The 22,781-nt window shown below is 45.2% G+C and overlaps 1 protein-coding gene across 7 annotated transcripts in view; it reads left to right on the forward strand.

Annotated features, from left to right (window-relative positions):
• CC2D2A (coiled-coil and C2 domain containing 2A) overlaps window positions 1–22,781 on the forward strand; it is a 131,294-nt gene that overhangs the window by 86,212 nt on the left and 22,301 nt on the right. For 6 of the 7 annotated variants that reach the window (XM_027545069.1, XM_027545067.1, XM_027545066.1 and 3 more), the window contains 8 exons: window positions 2,586–2,678; window positions 4,783–4,874; window positions 8,563–8,730; window positions 11,583–11,688; window positions 12,050–12,159; window positions 13,085–13,181; window positions 14,627–14,725; window positions 18,844–19,020. In XM_027545069.1, coding sequence (XP_027400870.1) covers window positions 2,586–2,678; window positions 4,783–4,874; window positions 8,563–8,730; window positions 11,583–11,688; window positions 12,050–12,159; window positions 13,085–13,181; window positions 14,627–14,725; window positions 18,844–19,020 — 942 coding nt within the window. The remainder of the gene's footprint in view (window positions 1–2,585; window positions 2,679–4,782; window positions 4,875–8,562; window positions 8,731–11,582; window positions 11,689–12,049; window positions 12,160–13,084; window positions 13,182–14,626; window positions 14,726–18,843; window positions 19,021–22,781) is intronic. The other variant, XM_027545065.1, reaches the window with a different exon arrangement.

The raw sequence follows: 22,781 nt of genomic DNA on the forward strand, positions 1-22,781 counted from the left end.
TATTGGTTTCTTCTTTATTGCACTTTACATAGCCTTTTCATTATTTTTCTTGAATCCAATGTTTAAATCATCTCTTTGTCTCTGTCTAATGACATCTAAACTAGGAAAAATTAGTGTCATAGGGCTGAAGAATCTCTTCAGTGTTAGTGTGGCAAACAGTCCTGCCTGGCTTAGTCAGGAATTCGATGCCCTTTTTTTTCAAATTAATTTATTTACTTAAATGGCTGCATCGGTCTCGTTGCGGCCCGCAGGATCTTCGTTGCATCACGAGGTATCTTTGCTTGCACTGCACAGACTCTCTAGTTGTGGCTTGCGGGCTTAGTGGCTCACATGTGGGATCTTAGTTTCCCGACCAGGGTTCAAACCCACGTCACCTTCGTTGCAAGGCCAATTCTTAACCACTGGACCACCAGGGAGGTCCCTCAATGCCATTTTAACCCAGTAAGTATTTACTAAGCACAAAGCACAGCGGTAAGCGCTGCTTGGAAGATAGATGGGTAGGATCTGAACAGCCTGGGTGAAGGGGTAGGAAGTGGGGAACAGGTCTGGTCAGGATGCTGCAGGCAGCTGGAGACAGAAAGCCTTGGGGGAGGTTGGAGTGGGGCAGGGAGCCTTTGAGGAGTTACAGGGAACAGGCCTGTGGGGGGGGGGGGCGGGCCAGGGAAAGCTGGACAAGTTTATGTTTGATGAGGTAAAGAAATAGCCACTAGAAATTAATATCAGTATGACTTCTTTTGTTTGTTTGTTTTCACTGCCATTACTCTAGGAGGTGGATCCCAAAAGATATTGCTGCAATTTATATCAAAGAATATTCTGCTTTACATTTTTCTCTAAGAGTTTTATAGAGTGTGGCCTTACATTTAGGTCTTTCATCAAAAGCAGTATGATTTTTCATGCAGAAATTATTCTTGGAGAGATGTTTTTGGTTACTTGGTTCTTCTTTGTTATCAGTTTGGACTTGTGATTATAAGTGATGAAAACCCAATTTGAACCAGCTCCTGTACCGGGGGAATTTATGAGATGACGGAATCACAAAATCAAGTTAAGCGTCTAAGACATCTGAATGACAGGAGCTCGTCTGCCCCTCAGAGCCACCCAAGGAGTGCCAGGCTCCTTCTCCTTCCTGTGGGGGCTTCACGTGGTATGGTGGCCTCATTTTCCCCCATTTCAGACAGATTTCTCTGCTTGATCATTTGGCCACCAGTATCACCCAAGTTCATACCTAGGAGCCTCAGCCAGGAGGGAGAGGTGTGTCCTCTTGTCCCAAGTCTAACAATCTTGGGGACAGGGTCTTCCCTGGTGTCCAGTGGATAAGAATCTCCTTTGCAAGGCAAGGGATGAGGGTTTGATCCCTCGTCGGGGAACTGAGATCTCACATGCCACAACAAAGACTCCATGTTTTGCAACTAAGACCTGATAATAAATAAATATTTTTATGCAGCCAAATAGTAAATAAATATTTTTTTAAAAAAGAAAACCATCTTGAAGACAGCTCTTAAGAAGAGCTAGAGAAGGACTGAAGGAGATCATGGCAGCTTCCTGGGGCCCACATGGAATTTTCTTGATAGAAAAAGAGGAAAGTACAGCTGCCTAGGAAAAGAAAGCCAAAAGCACCCACTACTCTCCTCCAAGTAGGTGACCCAGGTCAACTGCAACCAGTTACTAACAACTAAGATGTTAGGTGCTCTTTTTGTAATTGCTTTACTTGAAATAGACAAAAATAAAGAGTCAGACATGACTGAGCAACTGAACTGAACTGAACTGAACTTGGCTAAGCCATTTAGGTGAGCTTAGTATCTTGATCTACAGTGACTTGATTCTCTCTATGGCCTCAATTTCTTTCTGCGTGAACCCTGTAACTTGTAAAAAACAAATATCATGTATTACACAAGGAATTTAGAAAAATGGTACTGACAACCTACTTGCAGGGCAGGAATAGAGATGCAGACCTAGAGAATGGACTCCGGACACAGAGGGGTGAATTGAGAGCGTAGATAGCTAATGGGAAGCTGCTACAAAGAACAGGAAACTCAGTTTGATGCTCTGTGATGACCTGGAAGGATGAGATCCTGAGTGGGGGGAACGCTCAAAAGGGAGGGAATATATGCATACATATAGCTGATTCACATTGTTGTACAGCAGAAACCAACACAAACTGCAAAGCAATTATACTCTAATTTTTAAACAAAACTTTTAAAAAGCATTGTAACTTGTAACTACTTGTAAAGCAGTTCAATCAACTGTTTCCAAATCCTGGATGCTGCATCAAAGATCAACTCTGAACCTGAAGTTCAGAGGGAAGTAGAAGGAAGATTTAGAACCACAATTTGTGACTTAAACTACACATGACGAATAATTCTCTAATCTGGACTGTAGCTGCCATGGAATTTTCCAGGCAAGAATACTGGAGTGGGTTGCCATGCCTTTCTCCAGGGGATCTTCCCGACCTAGGAATTGAACCCTGGTCTCCTGCACTGTAGACAGATTCTTTACTGTCTGAGCTACCAGGAAAGCCCAATTTCAAAAAAGGCATGAGAGTACCAGTATTTTAAAATCATAGAAGTATTGTTTCCTTTTAATTTTAGGACTATGAGAAACGGTTACGAGACAGAAATGTGATCGAAACCAAGGACCACATAGACACCCACAGGGCCACAGTAGCAAAGTACCTCCAGCAGGTAAGGAAAATCATTTCAAACAGTCCTCGTAGGGGACAAACAGGCAGCATCCTGATGTTGGAGAAGGGGGGTCTTTATCCTCAACCCTTGTTGGCTTATTTTCTCATGATCGTTGTTGCTGTTGTTCGACTCTATTACAACACTATAGACTGTAGCCCACCAGGCTCCTCTGTCCGTGGGATTTCCCAGGCAAGAATAACTGGAGTGGGTTGCCATTTCCTTGTTAGGGAGTCCCTCAAAGAATATTCTAAACTGAAAAATTCTAGGGTCACAATGGCAACATGAATAACCTCTCTCTTCCTTTTAAGACTAGACATAAAGTCACTTATCCTATAGTAGTCTGCAATCCTTTATGGCTTGCCAGGATCCTCTGTCCATGGGATTGTTCAGGCAAGAATACTGGAGTGGGTTGCCATTTCCTTCTCCAAGGGATCTTCCCAACCAGGGATCAAACCCACATCTGCATTGGCAGGTGGGTTCTTTACCACTGAGCCACCAGGGAAGCCCTCCTCATTCTTACAGATATAAAATTGATTAGCAACTATCTTCATCTTTGTAACATAGTTACTTGGTTCTCCTTTGTATTAGCTTGGATTCATGATTGTAAGTGATAAAAAGTCCAGTTTGAACTAGCTCAGGCACCAAAGGGAATGTATTCAGTGAGGAAACACTGAAACCTCTAAGATTGGTCTCAGTTTATCATCAGTGGTTATCTTGAGGGGTATGATTACAAGGCACTTACTTTCTAAATCATGATTTTTTAAAAAAATATTTGAATGTTTGCTGTGCAAAAACTTCCAAATTTGATTCGATCCCATTTGCTTACTTTTGTTTTTATTTCTATTGCCTTGGAAGACTAACTAAATATAGAATTACCATATGAATGTGTGCATCTTACTACCTTGGTAATAAAAAAGTTTTATAAACCACATACTCACTGCCCTTCTGCACTAGAAAATGAAAGTATTCTTTTGTCCTTCCTTTAATTAATTTAACTTGTAAGAAGTGCTACAATAACTACAGTACATTTTCCCCAGCCAGTTAATCTACCCTTTAGGTTTTGTATAAAAAAATAATGTATGACATTTAAGAGCGCCTCCATTTAAAAAATAATTAGGAACTAAATCACTCTGAATAGGGGAAGAACTTAATCAGTTCTGAAGTGTGTGTGCTTCGAAGTGTGTTAGTCACTCAGTTGTGTCCAACTCATTGTGACCCCATGAACTCGAGCCCGCCAAGTTCCTCTGTCCGTGGAATTCTCCAGGCAAGAATATTGGAATGGGTAGCCATTCCACTCTCCAGGGGATCTTCCTGACCCGGGGGTGAAACCCAGGCCTCCTGCATTGCAGGCAGATTCTTTACAGTTTGGCGCACCAGGGAAGCCAAAGGTGAAAGCTTTAGTCCCTCAGTTGTGTCCGACTCTTTGTGACCCCGTGGACTGTAGCCCGCCAGGCTCCTCTGTCTATGGTACTTTCCAGGCAAGAATACCGGAGTGAATATCCATTCCCTTCTTCAGGGGGTCTTCCCGACCCAGGGGTCAAACCCAGGTCTCCTGCACTGCAGGCAGATTCTTAACCATCTGAGCCGCCAGGGAAGTCCTCGTGTGTTTCAAGACAGGTCCTGTTTTCTGTAGTTTTTCATTCATTTTTGTTGTTGTTCAGTTGCCACGTTGTGTCTGACTTTTTCCGATACCATGGACTGCAGCACGCCAGGCCTTCCTGTCCCTCACCGTCTCCCGGAGTTTGCCCAAGTTCCTGTCCGTTGAATCGGTGATGCCATCCAACTATCTCATCCTCTGTCACCCTCTTCTCCTTCTGCCTTCAGTCTTTCCCAGCATCAGGGTCTTTTCCAAAGAGTCATTCATTCATTCAGCTAAATTTTCTGCCAGGAATTTGTCCAGATCCTGAGAATATAGCAGTGAACAAAATAGAACGCTCCTGCCTTAGGGAGCTTACATTAGCAAGGAAAGTTGGTTGATTTACTGTAGGAAGGGGTCAGAGCTGTGATGGATTGTGAAAGTGCCACCACACCGCAGTGACTTTCGAGCAGAGAATGATGCAGGTCAGCAAACAAGAACATTTAAATAAGTCTTTCTCTCCCTCAGGTTAGAGAATCAGTGATAAATCGTTTCCTCATTGCGAAACACCATTTTCTTCTTTCGGATTTGGTAGTAGAAGAAGAAGTTCCCAATATCAGGTAAAAAAAAAAATCTTGTTATTTCTTGTAAAAATTATTTGTATTGTATTATATTAAATATTCCCTGTGAATGTAAGATTTCTATCAGGGTATGGTATGCATTTGGCCCCCTAACAGTACTGGAAACTGGTAAAGCCTGATGAACGCCTGATGTCACATTTTGGGGGGGATTCTGTTAGCACGAGTATCACGAGACCCTCTCCATCACATTCCAGTGGACCCCATCTCACCTCCCACCACCCCCAAGGGCACTTCCCCAGCCTTGGCTATCTTCTCATTCCAGTCACGTGAAATGTGACAGCATCCTTTCCAGCACATCGTCCTCCTGCCTTCATCACCTCCCTGGGCCAAGGTCTCCCTCACTCCCCCGTCACAGGGCAGTGGGGTGGTCGAGAATTATCCCGCTGAGATTCTGAGTGTCAGGGAGAGGCCTGGTTCCAGCACTGCTGCTGGGAGGCACAGAGCTGCCCTGTGTTTGGTAACAGGTGGGCAGCAGGGGAAAATGGATATTTTCATAGAAGTTGGGAATTGACTCTATGTGTTTGCTAAATCGTCTCCCTGTCATTTAAAATAATTCTCAAATGGTCTCAAGTCGAGGCGGATGCATGAAAGATGAAAGAGAACTTTCTATATTGGTGGGCTTGCACAGTCCATTGACTTCATGACCCTTCCTGTGGTTAAATCTCCTGGTCTCCTGAAAGGGCTTCCCTGGTGGCTCAGCTGGTAAAGAATCTGCCTGAAATGTCGGAGACCTGGGTTTGATCCCTGGGTTGGGAAGATCCCCTGGAGAAGGGAAAGGCTACCCACTCCAGTATTCTGGCCTGGAGAATTCTATGGAGTGTATAATCCACAGGGTTGCAAAGAGTTTTTGTGCAAACTCACAAAAAGTCTTTGGACATATGTCGCAAAGTTATTGGACACAACAGATGGTCTCCTGAAAAGGTTATTTCCTACGCATGGACTTCCTCTCTGCCACCCAGCTGGCAAGGAGACAAAAAACTGGTGCAATCCATGGGAGCCCCTTTTCCTGGCTTTGCCTCCATCCTCATACAGAAGGGAGGCTGTGCCCACAGAAAATTCATGCAAAGTGAAAGTGAAGTTGCTCAGTCATATCCGACTCTTTGCAACCCCATGGACTATAGCCTACCAGGCTCCACCGTCCATGGGATTTTCCAGGCAAGAATACTGGAGTGGGTTGCCATTTCCTTCTCCAGGAGATCTTCCCGACCCAGGGATTGAACCCAGGTCTCCCGCATTGTAGGCAGACACTTTACCATCTGAGCCACCAGGGAAGTCCTCTCCATTCCAGGCCCACAGTCCAATCATTGACTGTTTTCTTTTTCAATCATGAAAATTACACTTTAGATGATGATTTTTCATGCTGTTTTCCATTTCTTTTCTTTCTTTTTCTTTTTTCTGCTTTACTTTTCTGCATTAAGTTCTGAAGGCTCAGGGTATGTTCTTTCTTCTTTTCATTTTGGTTTGTTCTTGGCTTTAGATTAAGATATTTCTGTATATAATGGTTCCAGCCACCATGATGTTCTCATGCTGACTATGGGGACAGCTAAGTCTTGTGACAGGAGATATTCCTCGGGGAGGGAGCAAGTATTGAGGAAAGAAGCGATGTGCTTTGTTACAACCTCCTGGCAAAGGTTTTTCTCTGAGGTTCCCAAGTCTGGGTTAGGCAGGCATCCTGGCAGAGTGATTAAAAAGATGGGCTATAATTTGTGTCAGTGTGGATGGACTTTTGAGGGCATTCTGTTAAATAGGATGAGTCAGAGAAAGAGAAGATCTCTGGGATTCTCACATATGTGGAATCTAAAAGAGCCAAACTAATAAGAACAGAGACTAGACTGTTGGTCACACAGGGCTAGGGGCAGGGGGATTGGGGGGATATTTAAGGGTAGAAGGGTATAAGCCTGCAACCAGTAGATAAATAAGTCCTGGAGATCTAATGTACAGCATAGTGATTATCGTCAACAATATAAACTTCAAGGGTGCTAAGAGACTGTATATTAATTGTTCACACCACACACACACACAAAAAAAAACAATAATTACTTAAAGTGATAGATAGAGGTGTTGGCTAATGCTGCCTACGGTGGTAACCATAATGCCATGTGTTAATGTATCAAACACATCTACTGTATACCTTGAACTTATACAGTGTTATATATCAACTGTATCTCACTAAAATTCTAAAATTAAAATGTACGGTAAAACCAAAAAAGACATTTGCAAAAATGTAAAATAGTGTCACTCTCCTCACACTCTTGGTTTTGGGAAAGATAGTTATTTTTTCACAAATTTTACATCACATTGTTATATAATGCACTTATTCTTGTCCCAAATGAGTTAATGAAAAGATATGTGCAGATATTCAAAGAAAAAGTTGGGCTGTCAAGTCAGGGTGATCTGAGCTTGAACCTCAGCTCCCTCTCCTTCTATTTAGGAGCCTCCAGCAAATTCTATCACCTCTCAGAGCCTCCAGTTTCTTCATATGAAAAATGGGGTAACACCCTTGTAAGGATTAGAAAGAGTATACGTAAGGCCCCTCACACTCTGCTTGAACCGTAGCGGTGCTGGTAAACGGGAGCTCCTCTGTGCTCCCTTAGAAGGCCCTGGGGGGCTCACGGAACCACGGGCCCTGGGAGTCCCTTGGGAGTCATCTCCCTGGGCTGGCACGTGCCTCTTGGAAGGAGGGCTCCAGTCCAGCCAGCTCTTCCGTACTCACAGAGAAGAGCCGCGTGAGCGTTGCCAGCCTGAGGCCAGCTCTGCCCAGCTGGCATTGCTCTGTGGCTGTCGGGCTTAGCCATTCACATCAGCTTCCCGATACGAAGTGTCCACTGTGCTCTCTTTAGTCTCTGGGGCAGAATTAAACTCGCTGTTCCCTGGCCCTTCTCATTCATAGATTGTGTTGCTTTCACCTTCCAGGAAGTGTTCATGGGTGTCATCTCAGTGACAGGCAGAGACATAGAGAGGTAGAGAGATCCCCCTGGCCCCCCTCCCCTGCCTTCCTCCTATCTCCATCCCCTCCTTTCTCCAGCAGAATCACCGTGGCATCGTGACCACTGTCATCATCCCAACAGTCACTGTGTTAGGGCATCTGCTAATGCTAGACCCGTACCCAGGGGCTCTGTGTACGTGCCTCGCTTAGTCCTCTCAATAACCCCAAGAGGTAGGTATTAATATTCCATTTTACAGATGATGAAACAGAGACAGCAAGAGGTGAAATGATTTGCCCAAGGTGAGCAGGATGCACTGGCCTGGAAATACTGGCCCTGAAAAGCGGTAGAACTGAGGTGAAGAGGGTCAACGAGGAAGGTGGAAGGAAGCATTGGGTGTTGCAGGATTGGCAGGAGCAAAAGTGGACAGTTGGCAAGCTCAGGCCACGTTTGAGGGGCTGCGGGATGAACAAGGCAGAGGGCAAGCAGGAGGTGCAGGGCGGGGCCCAGAACCTGAGTTATCTGCCTCGGATCAGAAGCTGCTAAAATATACGTTCATCATCTACGCAGTAGATCTCCCCCATCTTGGGAGAATCTTTTGACAATTCCCACCCCTCCTCAAAGAGACAAAGAGTTTTTCGGGGGCCCATGAGGGACCTTGGGGCAGAGTGTGGGAAGGTGTCTCGTGAACTTCCCCAGTCTTTCTTTCCCCTAGAGTCCTAACTCTGTTCTGTAATCATTAGCATTTTGGGCCTGAGCCTTTTCAAGCTGGCAGAGCAAAAGCGACCACTGAGGCCGAGGAGAAAAGGCCGGAAGAAGGTGACAGCCCAAAACCTGTCCGACGGAGACATAAAGCTGCTGGTGAACATCATCCGGGCTTACGACATTCCGGTGAGGAAGCCGACGGCAAGGTGAGAGCCCTCCAAGCCGGCCTGGGGTGGGAGCTGCAGGACCCCACCTCTTCACAGTGTGTTCACTCTCATCATCAACAGAGTTGTTGCTCTGTGGGGGCTGAGGGGAGGGATGGGGGTGAGGGTGGGTGTTCTTGATGATGTCAGGGCCCCATTAGTTCCAAGTAACAGAACCAAGGTGGCACTAGAGGTAAAGAACCTGCCTGCCAATGCAAGAGACGCGGGTTTGATTCCTGGCTCTGGAATGTCCCCTGGAGAGGTCATGGCAACCCACTCCTGTCTTCTTGCCTAGAGAATCCCATGGACAGAGGAGCCTGGTGGGCTACAGTCCATGGGACTACAGAGAGTCAGACATGACTGAGCAACTGTGCACAGCACAGCACAACAGAACCAAATCAGTCGATTTAGGGTAAAGAGGGGCTTTGTTGGCTATATCTCACGGAACAAGAGGACAGCTGATGTGGTGGAACCACGAGGGAGACCTAAGATTAAGCTGGCATCTTCAAAGGCCCTTTGTCTCTCTTGCTTCCGTGTGAATTTGCTTCACTCTTTGTGTGATGGAAGTGATTCATCCTCGATGGTTCCACCCCCAGTCATCAGCTCCCCAAAAGGTCCTAGCCCAGGTCGGGTGCTGAGCCACATCTAGTTACCTACAGTCAGGGGCGGGTTCACAGGGACCAGCCCTGAAGACGGGGGACAGTCCTCAGAGAAGTGGGGGAGAGCTGGGAAGATACCCCAAAGGTGCATATTCTAGACTCCGAAACATGTGCTGTGAGCACAAAACTGTGGCTTCTTTTTTATCTGCCCAGAGAAAGGAATTACACCCACTGTATTTCATACACTGGGGCAATGGGGACTCCTCAGCCATAAGGAAGTGTTAATCGATTCATTGTGTCTGAGTCTGTGACCCCATGGGCTGTAGCCCACCAGGCTCCTCTGTCCATGGGATTCTCCAGGCTAGAATACTGGGGTGGGTTGCCATTCCCTTCTCCAGGGGATCTTCCTGACCCAGGGATCAAACCCGGGTCACCTGCATTGCAGGCAGATTCTTTTACTGTCTGAGCCACCAGGGAAACCCAACTATAAGTAAGGTGAGCTTAAATTTCTTAGCCCCTTGGAGAACAGAGACAGAAGGAACAAGAATTACTCCTCTTTGCTGGTGGCCTTACCAGTGTGATGAGGGAGGCTATACCTTACGGTACATTCACAGTGTTCTAGGCACTACCCCAGGCACTTCCGTATCTATGATTTCACTTACTTCTCACTACTATTACTGTCTCCATTTTACAAAAGGGCAAATGGAAGTGAAGAGCTTGTCGTGGCTTGCCCAAGGGCCTCCAGCCGTCTGATTACAGAAGTCCTCTGTTCTAGCCTGGGCCTCTTTCCTCCCTAGGTTCTTCCTTTTAAATGATCTATCCACTCCCACCCCCCCCCCTATTATTTTGCCCTCCTTTTTTTCTTCTAACTCATCTACCCATCACAGAACATCCGATCATCACCAACTATTCCCAGAGTTTGGTCACATTTTGTTTTGTGAATGTCTGTCTAAGCTCTTGAATCTGTGCCATAGCATCGCTTCCCCAAGCCACATCCCAGCCTTTTCATCTTGATCGCATTAAAGCTCAACTGTGGGGTGAAAAGCTGTTTTTGTTATTTTTTAATGAATAGGCAATAGGTATTATTTTTTATTTCTGTTAAGTTTTTTAAGATTTAAACGATTTCATTCAAATCATTACAAAGAAGCATAATTGATCCTATTGTTTTACATTTAGTGTAGACTCATCAAGTCAGCTCAGATACCAATTCTTGCACTAAATCCACCCAAATCTTAGCCCTCTCCCCTTAAAACTAAACTAAATAGGATTTTCAGTACTCTCTCTGCTCTCTTACATCCCATGCCCTCCAGTCTAACACATGCCCCACTATATTATGACTCTTTGTTTATCTAGTCTAAGCTAAAGTGTATCTTATTGGCCTTTGCAGCCCCAGAGTCTAACAGATTGCTAAAGTACAGGAGGTACTAAACAGATGTTTGTGTAATAATGCAATTGACAGTGTTCCAAACAGGAAAAAGGTTTTCTCTGGTAGCTGTTGAGTTAAATGTTCCACTTTCCTTGTCTCGTAGTTTGTCTGAAACCCTTTCTGTGAAAAGGTAAGACAGTCTGGTGGAAAGAGACAAGGTGTACTTTGCCACTGAATGTGAAATACTAGATACACCAGAAAATTCAAAACAAATATGCAAGTGGGTTGTTGGGATGAGGGGGAAGGCGTCTGGGAGAGGATCTCTGGACATGACCTTCATTTCTTCCTTTATGAATGGCAGTTCAAAAGGGAAAGAGGACAAGACTCGTAGATCCTAACTCGAGCTAGGAATCACTGACCACCTTTTGCCAGTGATGCCTGGCAGGCCCAGAGAGAGAGATCTTACCTGGAATGTGTAGCTCAAGCTTCCTGGAGTATGAAGTTTCAAAAAACATACAGAGAAAGAGGACCTGAATTGGATGGAGGCAGGGCAGGCTGGTTAGGAGGCTCAGGATTCTGCTACCTGAAAGGGATTGATGCTCTCAATTATGGGGGAAAGGCACCCACGAGACCGTAGAGAGAAAAGGTCTCTTCTTCTATTCCAGCCAGACATGCAGACCTAAGGAAGGACGTTGGAAAGGTTCTGGTAGTCACTAGGTGAGTAGGGAGGACCAGAGCATATGAAAAGACTTCTAAAGCGTCAACAAGCTTTGCAAGAATGTCTGCCAGGATAACTATCAGCACCAAACATCTTTGGAGAAACCATCTGCTCAGTAACATAATTAGACTTTCCCTGTCATTTATTTCTTCTGTTCATTTTTCCCTCCTAGTAAATTCCACCAGACATCAAGATCTTCAAGGACCTTCACTGAAAAGCACGCTGCTTCCCCGACAACACACAGCCCAGCCCACAGCGCCGACTACCCCCTCGGCCAGGTGAGATACCCAAGTGCTGGCTCTCTGGTTAGAATCTTGCCCCTTATGTTTTTAAGAATTGCCTAGAAAGTTCATAATTCATTTTATGTCTCATTTTCTTTGGAAATATACTATTTAGAATCATGTTTTTCCTCTGCTCAGAACAAAATAATTCTACTAACTGTTACAGACTGTTTTCTCTTGATTAAAAAAAAATAGTATAGAAATTTATTAAAAGTATATGCATAAACTTCCAAACTTGCAGTTTCTGCTCGGGATTTAGTGAGCTGAAAAGGGTTTCAATCCTAAACTGAAACAAACCAATAACAAAAAATCTAGCTAAACAGAAACTGTACATGTTCTTTTTTTTTTTTTTTTAAAGGTTTTAGTACGTCCTTTTGTAGAAGTTTCATTTCAGCGAACAATCTGCCATACCACTACAGCAGAAGGACCAAATCCCAGCTGGAATGAAGAACTTGAACTTCCATTTAGGTAGGCATATTTTTCTCATATCACAAGTGGTTCCAATCAAGGGGGGAAAAAAAATGGGAAATGTCCAGCTTTTGAAATGTGGGTTCATTGTTAGGATACCCCACTCAACTCCAGGCTCTGGTTCCTCAGAGCCCAAGCTTTCCACTCCCTTGACCCCATAGGCCCTACACTGATTTTTTTTTTCTTCCCTATCTCCCCAGCTCTGGGAGCCTTAAGTAATTTCAAACCCAAATCTCCTTCATTGCAGGTGGTCTCCTGCATTTTGGGTTGTTTCTTTACCAACTGAGCCACCTTGGAAACAGAACTAGTTAAGTCAGAAGACAAACAGGAGAAAACAAAAAGAAAGAGAGAGAGAGAAATAGATACCACTTTTCTACACAGTATAAGCAAAAAAGAATGAGCAAAGTTCAAGGCCAACGCTCAACCAAGCAGATGCAGTGGCCCGGTTTGGAGCCATGCCATGGAGAGGGCTGCTCTGGCCAGGCCTGGCAAAACTCAGAGCAGCTGATGTAGCAGATGAACCTCAGCTCGGCCTTGGTTAATTGGCAGGAAAAGTGACTGGGCTTCCCTGTTGGCTCAGTGGTAAAGAACTCGCCAGCCAATGCAGGAGACACGGCTTCAATCCCCGGGTGGGGAAGATGCCCTGGAGGAGGAATTGGCAACCCACTCCAGCATTCTTGCCTGGGAAACCACATGGACAGAGGAGCCAGGCAGGCTGCAGTCCATGAGGTCACAAAGAGTCGGACAGGACTTAGAGATGAAACAACAAACCACACTGTAGGATCCCCGTGCTGGAGAAACCCTTTAACTGAAAGAACTGCCGTTAGTCCTCATTTCTTTGCTCATATTCCTGTTTGGACATTGGAGTGCTCACTATTTCTCTTTTGCTTCTTTCGTGTTCTCTGATCGTGGTGCGCATCTGCAGGGCCCCCAACGGGGATTACAGCGCCGCCAGCCTGCAGTCAGTGAAAGACGACGTGTTCATCAACATCTTCGATGAAGTGCTGTATGACGTCTTGGAGGTGAGCTCACGTTTTTGAGGAAGATGTCTGTACTTGTTTTCATATCCTCTACCCGCCGTGTAAGGCCTGTCAGGGAGGAGAAATTTTCCCCTTATTCTTGTGGGGTCTGTTAGCTGGTCTGATAATTAAGCTGACACAAGATAGATTAACAGGGGGGAAGGAAACCAACTTTTAATTTTGTGCATACAGAAGTCTCATATATCAGTATCTAGGAAGTGACCAAGGCAGATAGCTTTTATACTTTTTAGACAAAGAAATGATAAAGATGTGAGGAGTTGACGAGATAAGGACGTTTGGATTCAATGTGGTAAATTAGTAAAGGCTAACAAGGTGCATTTATGCAGCCTCCCCGGCCTTGGAGTCCCTCTCTGGTGAAAAGGTGTCTCTCTACGCAAGATGCAGGGAAGGTACCTTTCCTCGGGTTGGGGTTGGGGGGGGGGTGGGTTATTTCCTGCTTTCTGGAGACTGGAGACAAAGGAGGGTCTGGGTGTTCTTGCACCAGCTGTTTTTCAAATAACTTGAATTCAAAATAACCAATCTGCCACTTTGGCAGGTCTGGGGGCAGCCTGCCCTCAGTACCATAGGTCCCCAAATTCGGGATGTTTGAAACCTGACATGTATGAATGAGGAACGGGAGGAGGGAGGAAGAGAAACAGCTTTTTTAAAACAATAATTTTATTTATTTATCTTTGGCTGGGCTGGGTCTTTGCTTCTCTGAGGGCTTTCTCTAGCTGCAGTGCGAGGTCTTACTGCCGTGGCTTCTCTTGTTTCTGTTCACCGGCTCCAGGGCGCGTGGGCTTAGTTGCGCCAAGGCATGCGGGATCTTCCAGGACCAGAGATCAAACCCATGTCTCCTGCACTGGCAGGCAGGTTCTTAACCACTGCGCCACCAGGGAAGCCTGAGAACCAGCCCTTTTGTTTTCAATCTGAGTGTCTGCTATGATCCAGGAATTGTGCTAATTCTTTATTAGCACATTGCCTTAGCTCTTTCTAAGCACACTGTCTTAATTCTAAAATAACCCATGAAATAGATTATCATTTTTCTTGTTGTTTTGTTTTTTCTTTTTTAAAATATTAATTTATTCAGTTGGCCACACTGGGTCTTAGCTGTGGCATGTGGGAGCTAGTCCCCTGACCAGGGATTGAACCTGGGCCCCCTGTATTGGAAGTGCAGAATCATACCCACTGAACCACCAGGGAAGTCCCCAAAGTAGACCGTTAAACTCCCAATTTATTGATGAGGAAACTGAGGTCCAGAGAGGTTAAATGACTTTCCTGGTTTTTACATAACTATTAAGTGTCTCAACAAGAATGTGACTTATATCTGTTTAACCTAAACCTACTGTGCTTTCAGCTAAAATCCTGCTGCTTTCCTGCTGTCGAGTTACTTATTAAATGACTGTCTGGAGTTGTTAAACAATTATGACTTCCCACCCCTCCTTTAGGACGACCGTGAAAGAGGAAGTGGAATCCACACTCGTATTGAGAGACACTGGCTGGGGTGTGTGAAAATTCCGTTCAGCACGATATATTTCCAAGCAAGGGTAAGCGTCTGAAGTCAGAATTCCATGGCAGTGGGGAACTGCTCTATCCAGCTTTCCTGGTACAGCTTTCTTTGTGGAGGTATACCCTTAACACTGGGGCTTCCTTGGTGGCTTAGTAGTAAAGAATCCACCTGCCAATGCAGGAGATGGGGGCTCGATCCCTGGGTCGGGAAGATCCCCTGGAGGAGGAAATGGCAACCCACTCCAGTATTCTTGCCTAGGAAATCCCATGGACAGAGGAGTCTGGTGGGCTACAGTCTGTGGGGCCCCAGAGTCAGTCGGATACGATTCAGCGACTGAGCAGGAGCACCCTTAACCCTGAGAGGACCGACACGCAAGGCCACTATTGGAAAGATAAATATCACTGTGTAAAGCCACTGATCTGTCATATTTGCATGACTTACTAAAACACCTATCTTCCTGACGATTAGTAGTTCACGTGCTGCTTTTCCAATCTGATAGTTTTTTTTAACACTTAAATAGATGTGAAGAAGGTAGGACAAAGTAGAAACATGTCAAGAATGACTGGAGTCGGGTGGACAGATGCCTGAGAATAACCTGAAGAAAACAATCAGGCCAGCTGATGGCCCCTTTAATTAAGTGCATTCATGTTTCCAGAGTCCTCACTATTTCAGAAATGAACATCGGTTGACTCGCTCAACTAAGTACCGTTCTTCAGAGTTTAACAATTTTGTGTAAGAGGATCCATCAGGTTAACAATTCTTGAATGGCAGAGCAACTCTAATCTGGGACAGTTAAAGGTTTTGAAATGGCATTAACACCCCAGTATTAAATCCATAGCAACAGGGAGCTTTGAGGCAAAGTCATGCTAATCTCACACAGCTCCAGAGGAAACAGTGTAATTCCACAGGTGATGGCCGCGTGGAACAAACGCTGCCTCTGTCAGAGCCTCGGGCAAGACCCAGAACAAAACTCCAGTCTGAGAGGCTTGAATTGGTTGGAATATCAGGAATCATTTAGCATTGCAGTCTTCCCTAGACCAAAGGGACTGTCTGTAGGTGGTGCCGCAGTTTTATGCTTGCCAGATACTCTACAGTACTTTCCTCTTGGACTAGATTTGAAATGAAAAATAGAATTTAAAGAGCACATCATTTTGCAAATCCTACTTCCCATGTTATGTGGCATCACACGAGGAAGGGTACTCAGAAGTAGTTCCTCCAAAGCTCTTCCCGATAAAAGAGTAAACTGCTTTTCTGTATTCTGGTAACAACCACACTCTGGTTGAGTCCCCTAAAGTAAGCACCTCACTGGCTTCTAGGGAAGCCTGCTCTCCTTCCAGTCGCTCTGTCATCAGTTTCTTCTTTGAACTGTGCCGTGAGCCAAGTTCCTCCCTGTTGTTGCTGCCTAGCCGCTAAGTCTGACTCTCTGCGACCCTATGTACTGTAGCCCACCAGGGCTCTCTGTCTCTGGGATTCTCCAAGCAAGAATACTAGAGTGGGTTGCCATTTCTTTCTCCAGGGGATGTTCCCGACGCAGGGATCGAACCCACATCTTCTGCATCGGCAGGCAGATTCTTTGCCACAGACTTGTTTTGCCGATTGAGTCGTGAGGTTTAATTAAGGTGACAAACTAGCTATATGATATGGTCCTGATAAATACAATTATTACTATTATTATTGGGCGTCCCTGGTGGCCCATTTATTTCTATTATTATTACTGCATCAGAATTCTGTTCATTTTGTGTGGCAGCAAACCAAGATCTATGAGTAATGGGTCCAGGGAGGAACTTGGGCATCCCAGGTGGCTCAGTGGTAAAGAATCTGGCTGCCAACGCAGGAAATGCAGGTTCCATCCCTGGGTCGGGAAGATCCCCTGGAGGCGGAACTGGCAACCCACACCAGTATTCTTGCCTGGAAAATTCCATGGACAGAGGAGCCTGGTGGGCTACAGTCCATGAGGTCGCAGAGTCAGACACGACTGAGCCACCGAGCACGCACGCATGCACTAGGAGGGGTGTAACTGGCACCTAGTGCACTGAGGCCGGGAAAGCTGCAAATGCCCCGCAGGGCCCAGGCCTGCCTCCCACAGAGCTATCAGTCCCAACCGACAGTGCCCAGGGTGAGAAGCTCTGTCTTAAGTTCCTACACTTCAGCTACTTGGAGATGGTGCCACTGCCTCCTGGCTCATCTGCTGTTTCAGCTGAAGTTTATACAGCTCTGTGTTTACACTCTTCCTCCCCCTGCATCCTCCCATCTGCCTGGTTCAGGCTTTAGGGAAGCTCCCAGGTAAGTGTTAGTCACTCAGTTGTATCTGACTCTCTGTGACCCCATGGACTGTAGCCCACCAGGCTCCTCTGTCCGTGGGATTCTCCAGGCGAGAATACTGGAGTGGGTTGCCGTTTCCTTCTCCAAGGGATCTTCCCGACCCAGGGATCGAACCTGGGTCTCCCGCATTGCAGGCAAACTCTTTACTGACTGAGCCACCAGGGAAGACCCACCAAAGCAAGGAGGAAAATAAATAAGAGCTTATTTCATTCCTCTCTAGAGGGCATAGTCACTGAAAGCTTCAGTTCTTTCTGTCTTTGTTCTGAGAAATAAATGTCGCAAAAGACTGAAATAAAAATTGGATTCTTTGAAAATCTGTGAGTCTAAAATTCTAGCCCTGAGTAGTTTTGTGGCACCAGACAGTCTTTTGTAAACTTGATTGTTTTGACTACAAAGGTGTAAAAAGTTCTGCCTTTTTGAACGTCTGTGTAAGTTAGGTCGTTTTACGTAAGTGGCTTGTAATTCATTGAGCCTGCATCCAGCCTCCTGTGTATGCACACCAAACACTGCTACCTGTCGGAGAAGGGTGACACAAAGGGGAACACAACGCAGATTCTGTGTGCAGAGAACAGTAATCTAAAAGTAGACGATAAATACGCAACAACAAAGCCTGGCAGAATGTGTCAGTGCGATAAATGAAAGAAGCAAGCTACCTGTGAGGCTGGCGGAGATGACAAAACAAACCACGAAGGAGATAGCATCTGACCTGAGCCTTGAAAAATGATTCAAATTCTAAAATGTGGAGACACGGAGCTGGGCATCCCAGCAAAGGGGGCTGGCTGCCAGCTAACACTTGCCATGGGCCGGGCATTTTTCTTAGTGTTTTGCATCTATTAATCCACTCAACACACATAATGACCCTACAAAGTAGGTACTATTATTGTTTCCTTTTTACACATGCACAAGTTGAGTCACTTGGGGTTTAACCCAGGATTTGAACCCAGGCAACCTAGTGTGGGAAAGACTGAAGGCAGGAGGAGAGGGGACAGCAGAGGATGAGGTGGTTGGACGGCATCACTGACTCAGTGTACATGAGTTTGAGTGAGCTCAGGGAGATGGCGAAGGACAGGGAAGCCTGGCGAGCTGCATGCAGTCCATGGGGTCGAAAAGAGTGGGACATGACTGAGCCACTGAAGAACAACCACCTAGTGTGGGTATCAGCCTGCACAACTAGTACACGCTCTGCTGAGCCAAGCACAGCAGGCAGGGAGAGAGACAGCCTTGCTGACGGGGCGTAAGAAGACAAGTCTAGAGAGACGGGTGCGCCCTGAATACCAGTCTGAGCAGTTTCTACTGAATTCATCACGTCATGGGGAGCTGACTTGCCTTTGAACTTCTGTTGGAAAATCACCAGGACGCTTCAGTTCAGTTCAGTTGCTCAGTCATGTCTGACTCTTTGTGACCCCATGGACTGCAGCACACCAGGCCTCCCTGTCTATCACCAACCTCTGGAGCTTGATCAAACTCGAGCCTGTCAAGTCGATGCCATCCAACCATCTCATCCTCTATCGTCCCCTTCTCCTCCCGCCTTCAATCTTTCCCAGCATCAGGGTCTTCTCCAGTGAGTCAGCTCTTCGCATCAGGTAGCCTAAGTATTGCAGTTTCTGCCTCAGCACCAGTCCTTCCAGTGAATATTGAGGACTGATTTCCTTTAGGATGGACTGGTTGGATCGCCTTGCAGTCCAAGGGACTCTCAAGAGTCTTCTCCAACACCACAGTTTAGAAGCATCACTTCTTCTGTGCTCAGCTTTCTTTAGTCCAGCTCTCACATCCACACATGACCACTCTCACTCTCTCTCACCAGGATGCTTACTAGTTGTATTTTCTTCACAGATTGATGGAACGTTTAAGATCGATATTCCCCCAGTGCTCCTGGGCTACAGTAAGGAGCGAAGCGTGATGATGGACCGGGGTTTTGACTCTGTCCGAAGCCTGAGTGAAGGCTCTTACATCACCCTGTTTATTACCTTGGAGCCTCAGCTAGTTCCTGGGGAGTCGGTTCGAGAAAAGGTAACTGTGTAGTCTCCGGAATCCCATATGAGATGCAGATGAAACGTGAGAGAGGCTTGCTAGGCTATGCTTTCGTAAAATTAGACTGAACAGATAAGCAGAGGTTTCCTTTCTTGAGCATCTATTATTACATTCAGAGGGGAGCTTCCAAACGGGGAGAGAGCAGACTACGACTGGGGCCGACAGGCCGAAAACCAGAGGGCCCTTTGCACTGGGCATTCTTCCCAGGCAACTGACCTCCTACTGCAGGAGTTTTAAGAGTCCCGTGGCCTTCCTTCCTTAAAATGAGACTATCTAAGCTGTCAGCTGCTGCCTTCAGTGGCTTTTCACTGCCCCACTGTGGCTGCAGGTGGCATTTCTCTTAGACCTCCAAAATGCGGGCTTAGGAAAATCCCTCTGAAATGCAAACTCGGCCGCTCCTTGTGCCTTGACAGGACCCGGGCGTCCTAAACACACAGCAGCAGAAACGAGCCCTCAGGGAGCCCCTGCAGGTCTTTCAGGAGAGAGAGAGGGTCTTGCCCTAAACAGTAGGGACCATAACCTGGAATTGTTTTTCCGCTCAACAGCAACTGCCAGGATTAGCAGATTAGTCTTCCCTCCACCATCATCCCACGCTGAGCCATACCATGCGATTTTTCTTAAGTGATTTACTCATGGAATGGTCTAAGAAAATCAGTAGTAACTCCTGAAACTCTTATTTTAACATCCCTACTTTGTGTCGGTAAAAACGAAAGTGTTCTAAAGTAGATGATTTCTGTTAATGAAGTCTTCCTCTTATTTTGCTTTTCCTTTCTTGCCTCTGATAGATGGGTGACATGCTTAAAAAGGTACCATGTATTTTGTTTTGCTGTTCATCAGTCAGTGGTTATTGAGCTTCCGTCACCTGCTTCTGTCCTCTGCCTCGTTATAGAAGCTGCTGGGTCCTAATGTATGTGTAATCCCTTGGCCTGGAACTACAGACGTCTGCAGTTCCTGTCTAGTCTTGCCTCTGGGCCCATGTCATCTTGTCAGAAAGATTCTTATTTAGCTCTGAATCTGGAAGTCACATGTCAGAATGTCACCTGCATACTGGGAGCCACTTCCACTGTTTGCAAGCCCATAAAACCCATGACCTGCTTCTTACAGAAGCAGCGTGGCTATGACACTTATTTCTGGCCAGTGGAGCTGCCACAGTATAGGTAGTCAAAGAGAGGGGGAGAAAAAAAAAAGAAAGAAAACATTCAGTTTTCTGTAAATATTCACATTAACCAAAAGTTAAGGAATTGAGCCAGTTAAGAATCTTCCAAATTTCATGCTGAATCAACTGTGAATTTGTTGGTTCTACCTTTGTTTTATAATAAATAACCCCAATCCTTTTAGCATTTGGCTTTCGCCTGGCACTTCTCAGATGACCAACTCAGCATTTGTTGTTGTTTAGTTGCTCAGGCATGTCCGACTCTTTTGCAGCTCCATGGACTGTAGCCTGCCAGACTCCTCTGTCCATGGAATTCTCCAGCAAGAATACTGGGGCAGGTTGCCATTTTCTTCTCCAGGGCATCTTCCCAACCCAGGGATCGAACCTGTGTCTCCTGCACTAGCAAGCAGATTCTTTACCACTGAGAAACCAGGGAAACCCTCACCAGTTTAGCATACTGCTCCTTAAATTACTGCTTCAGCCCATTAAATGGTAATTCTGGTAATTTAAACAGGTATTAACGACCATTATGAGATACCTGTTAAACGTTTACCTTATGCATGCTTGGTGCAGAGAAGAACACAAAATGACTCAGACATGGGCCCTGCTCCCAGGAAGCACTGGCCATGGAGTCAAAATGCACAGCAGATATTCAGGTCTACGTGGTAGGAAAAGTTTTATATTGAGTTGGCGGAAATGTTCATTCATGTTTTACCATAACAGCTTACAGAAAACCCAAACGAAAAAAAAAAAAAAGAAAACCCAAACTAACTTTTTGGCCAACCCAGTACATACTTGTTTCAATCTAGAATGCCAACAGTCAGTGCTGATGCCAGATTTTCACTGTTCTCTCTGGACAGTGCCTATAGGTGCCTCTCTCTAATGCCTCCCTGGCACACAGTGTCTATCCCTATAGGATCTCTGGTCAAGTATTAGTATTTTAAGCCCCTGATTCCTTATTAATGGTCTCCTCTAGACTAGCTTACTCCTTGGAAGAAAAGTTATGACCAACCTAAACAGCATATTCAAAAGCAGAGACATTACTTTGCCAACAAAGGTTCGTCTAGTCAAGGCTATGGTTTTTCCAGTGGTCATGTATGTATGTGAGAGTTGGACTATAAAGAAAGCTGAGCGCCCAAGAATTGATGGTTTTGAAGTGTGGTATTGGAGAAGACTCTTGAGAGTCCCTTGGACTGCAAGGAGATCCAACCAGTCCATCCTAAACGAAATCAGTCCTGGGTGTTCATTGGAAGGACTGATGTTGAAACTGAAACTCCAATACTTTGGCCACCTGATTCGAAGAGATGACTCACTGGAAAAGACCCTGATGCTGGGAAAGATTGAGGGCAGGAGGAGAAGGGACAACAGAGGATGAGATGGTTGGATGGCATCACCGACTCAATGGATATGGGTTTGGGTGGACTCCGGGAGTTGGTAATGGACAGGGAGGCCTGGCGTGCTACGGTTCATGGGGTCGCAAAGAGTTGGATACGACTGAGCGACTGAACTGAACAGAACTGAACTAGACTAGAAGTTTCTTGAGGGGTCTGCCTTATATACACTTATCCAGACTGCCTCAAACCCTTTAGACTTTCAGCAAATATTTTTAATAATTGGATAGATGGATAAATATATAAACTAATCAGTTTAAAGGAAGCAGGGATGAATTCAAAAGGGTGCTTTTTTTCACATCACCCTTGTTTCATAATTCTCTGTCTCTTTAAGGTTATGATTATTTCTACCCTAAGCATCTGTGACACACCCATACTGAAGTTTTATAAGCTCACTTTTTTTCATTTACTTATAAATTCATCATGACACCTATTTGGTAGCTACCAAGTCTTGGCACTGTGCTGAATACGTGGTCATAATGATGATGGTGTAATGACAATGTTAAGATTCAGATGTAAGTGGACGTCTTGTGAGAATACCCAGGAGGTTTTTGGAGATGCCTCCATCCTATCTCCCGCCAACTTCTTAGAGTACAGCCATCAAATTAGAAACAGGAACCACAGTTCAGCTCCAATATAAGAGAAGTCAAGAACAATCCAAGCTCATGAGGGAGGGGATATGTGTATACTTATGGCTGATTCATGTTGTTGTAGAGCAGAAACCAACACAATATTGTAAAACAATTATCCTCCAATTAAAAAATTTTTTAAAGCCATAACTTATGGAATAAAAAAAGAACAATTTTATATTCTAGGTCCTATTAAAAGTCATAAAATAGTAATGGGATGTTATCTGTGCTCTCATTCATTCATTTGGTAACACTTATTAAACACTTTACCATGTGCTGGCTAGTACCCTCAATACTGAAGATTAAAAAAAAAAAAAAACCAGATCAAAACAAAATCCCTGACTTCAGGAGTCCTGTTCTGTGAGGGAGACAGTGTAATCAAATATGTCAGCAGCTTTAAATGCTAAAATAAATAAAAAGTATGAAGGGGATGTCTGGAGGTATTTCCCTACTAAAAAAACAAAAAACAAAACAAAAAAAAAAACCAACTTTCAAGCACTGCCAGGAATGTAAACCTTACTTAAAAGTTGACTTTCTAGTAAAATTTTGTGTTTGTCAAAGTAAGTA

Source organism: Bos indicus x Bos taurus, chromosome 6, assembly GCF_003369695.1.
Source record: "Bos indicus x Bos taurus breed Angus x Brahman F1 hybrid chromosome 6, Bos_hybrid_MaternalHap_v2.0, whole genome shotgun sequence".
NCBI classification, from domain to species: domain Eukaryota; kingdom Metazoa; phylum Chordata; class Mammalia; order Artiodactyla; family Bovidae; genus Bos; species Bos indicus x Bos taurus.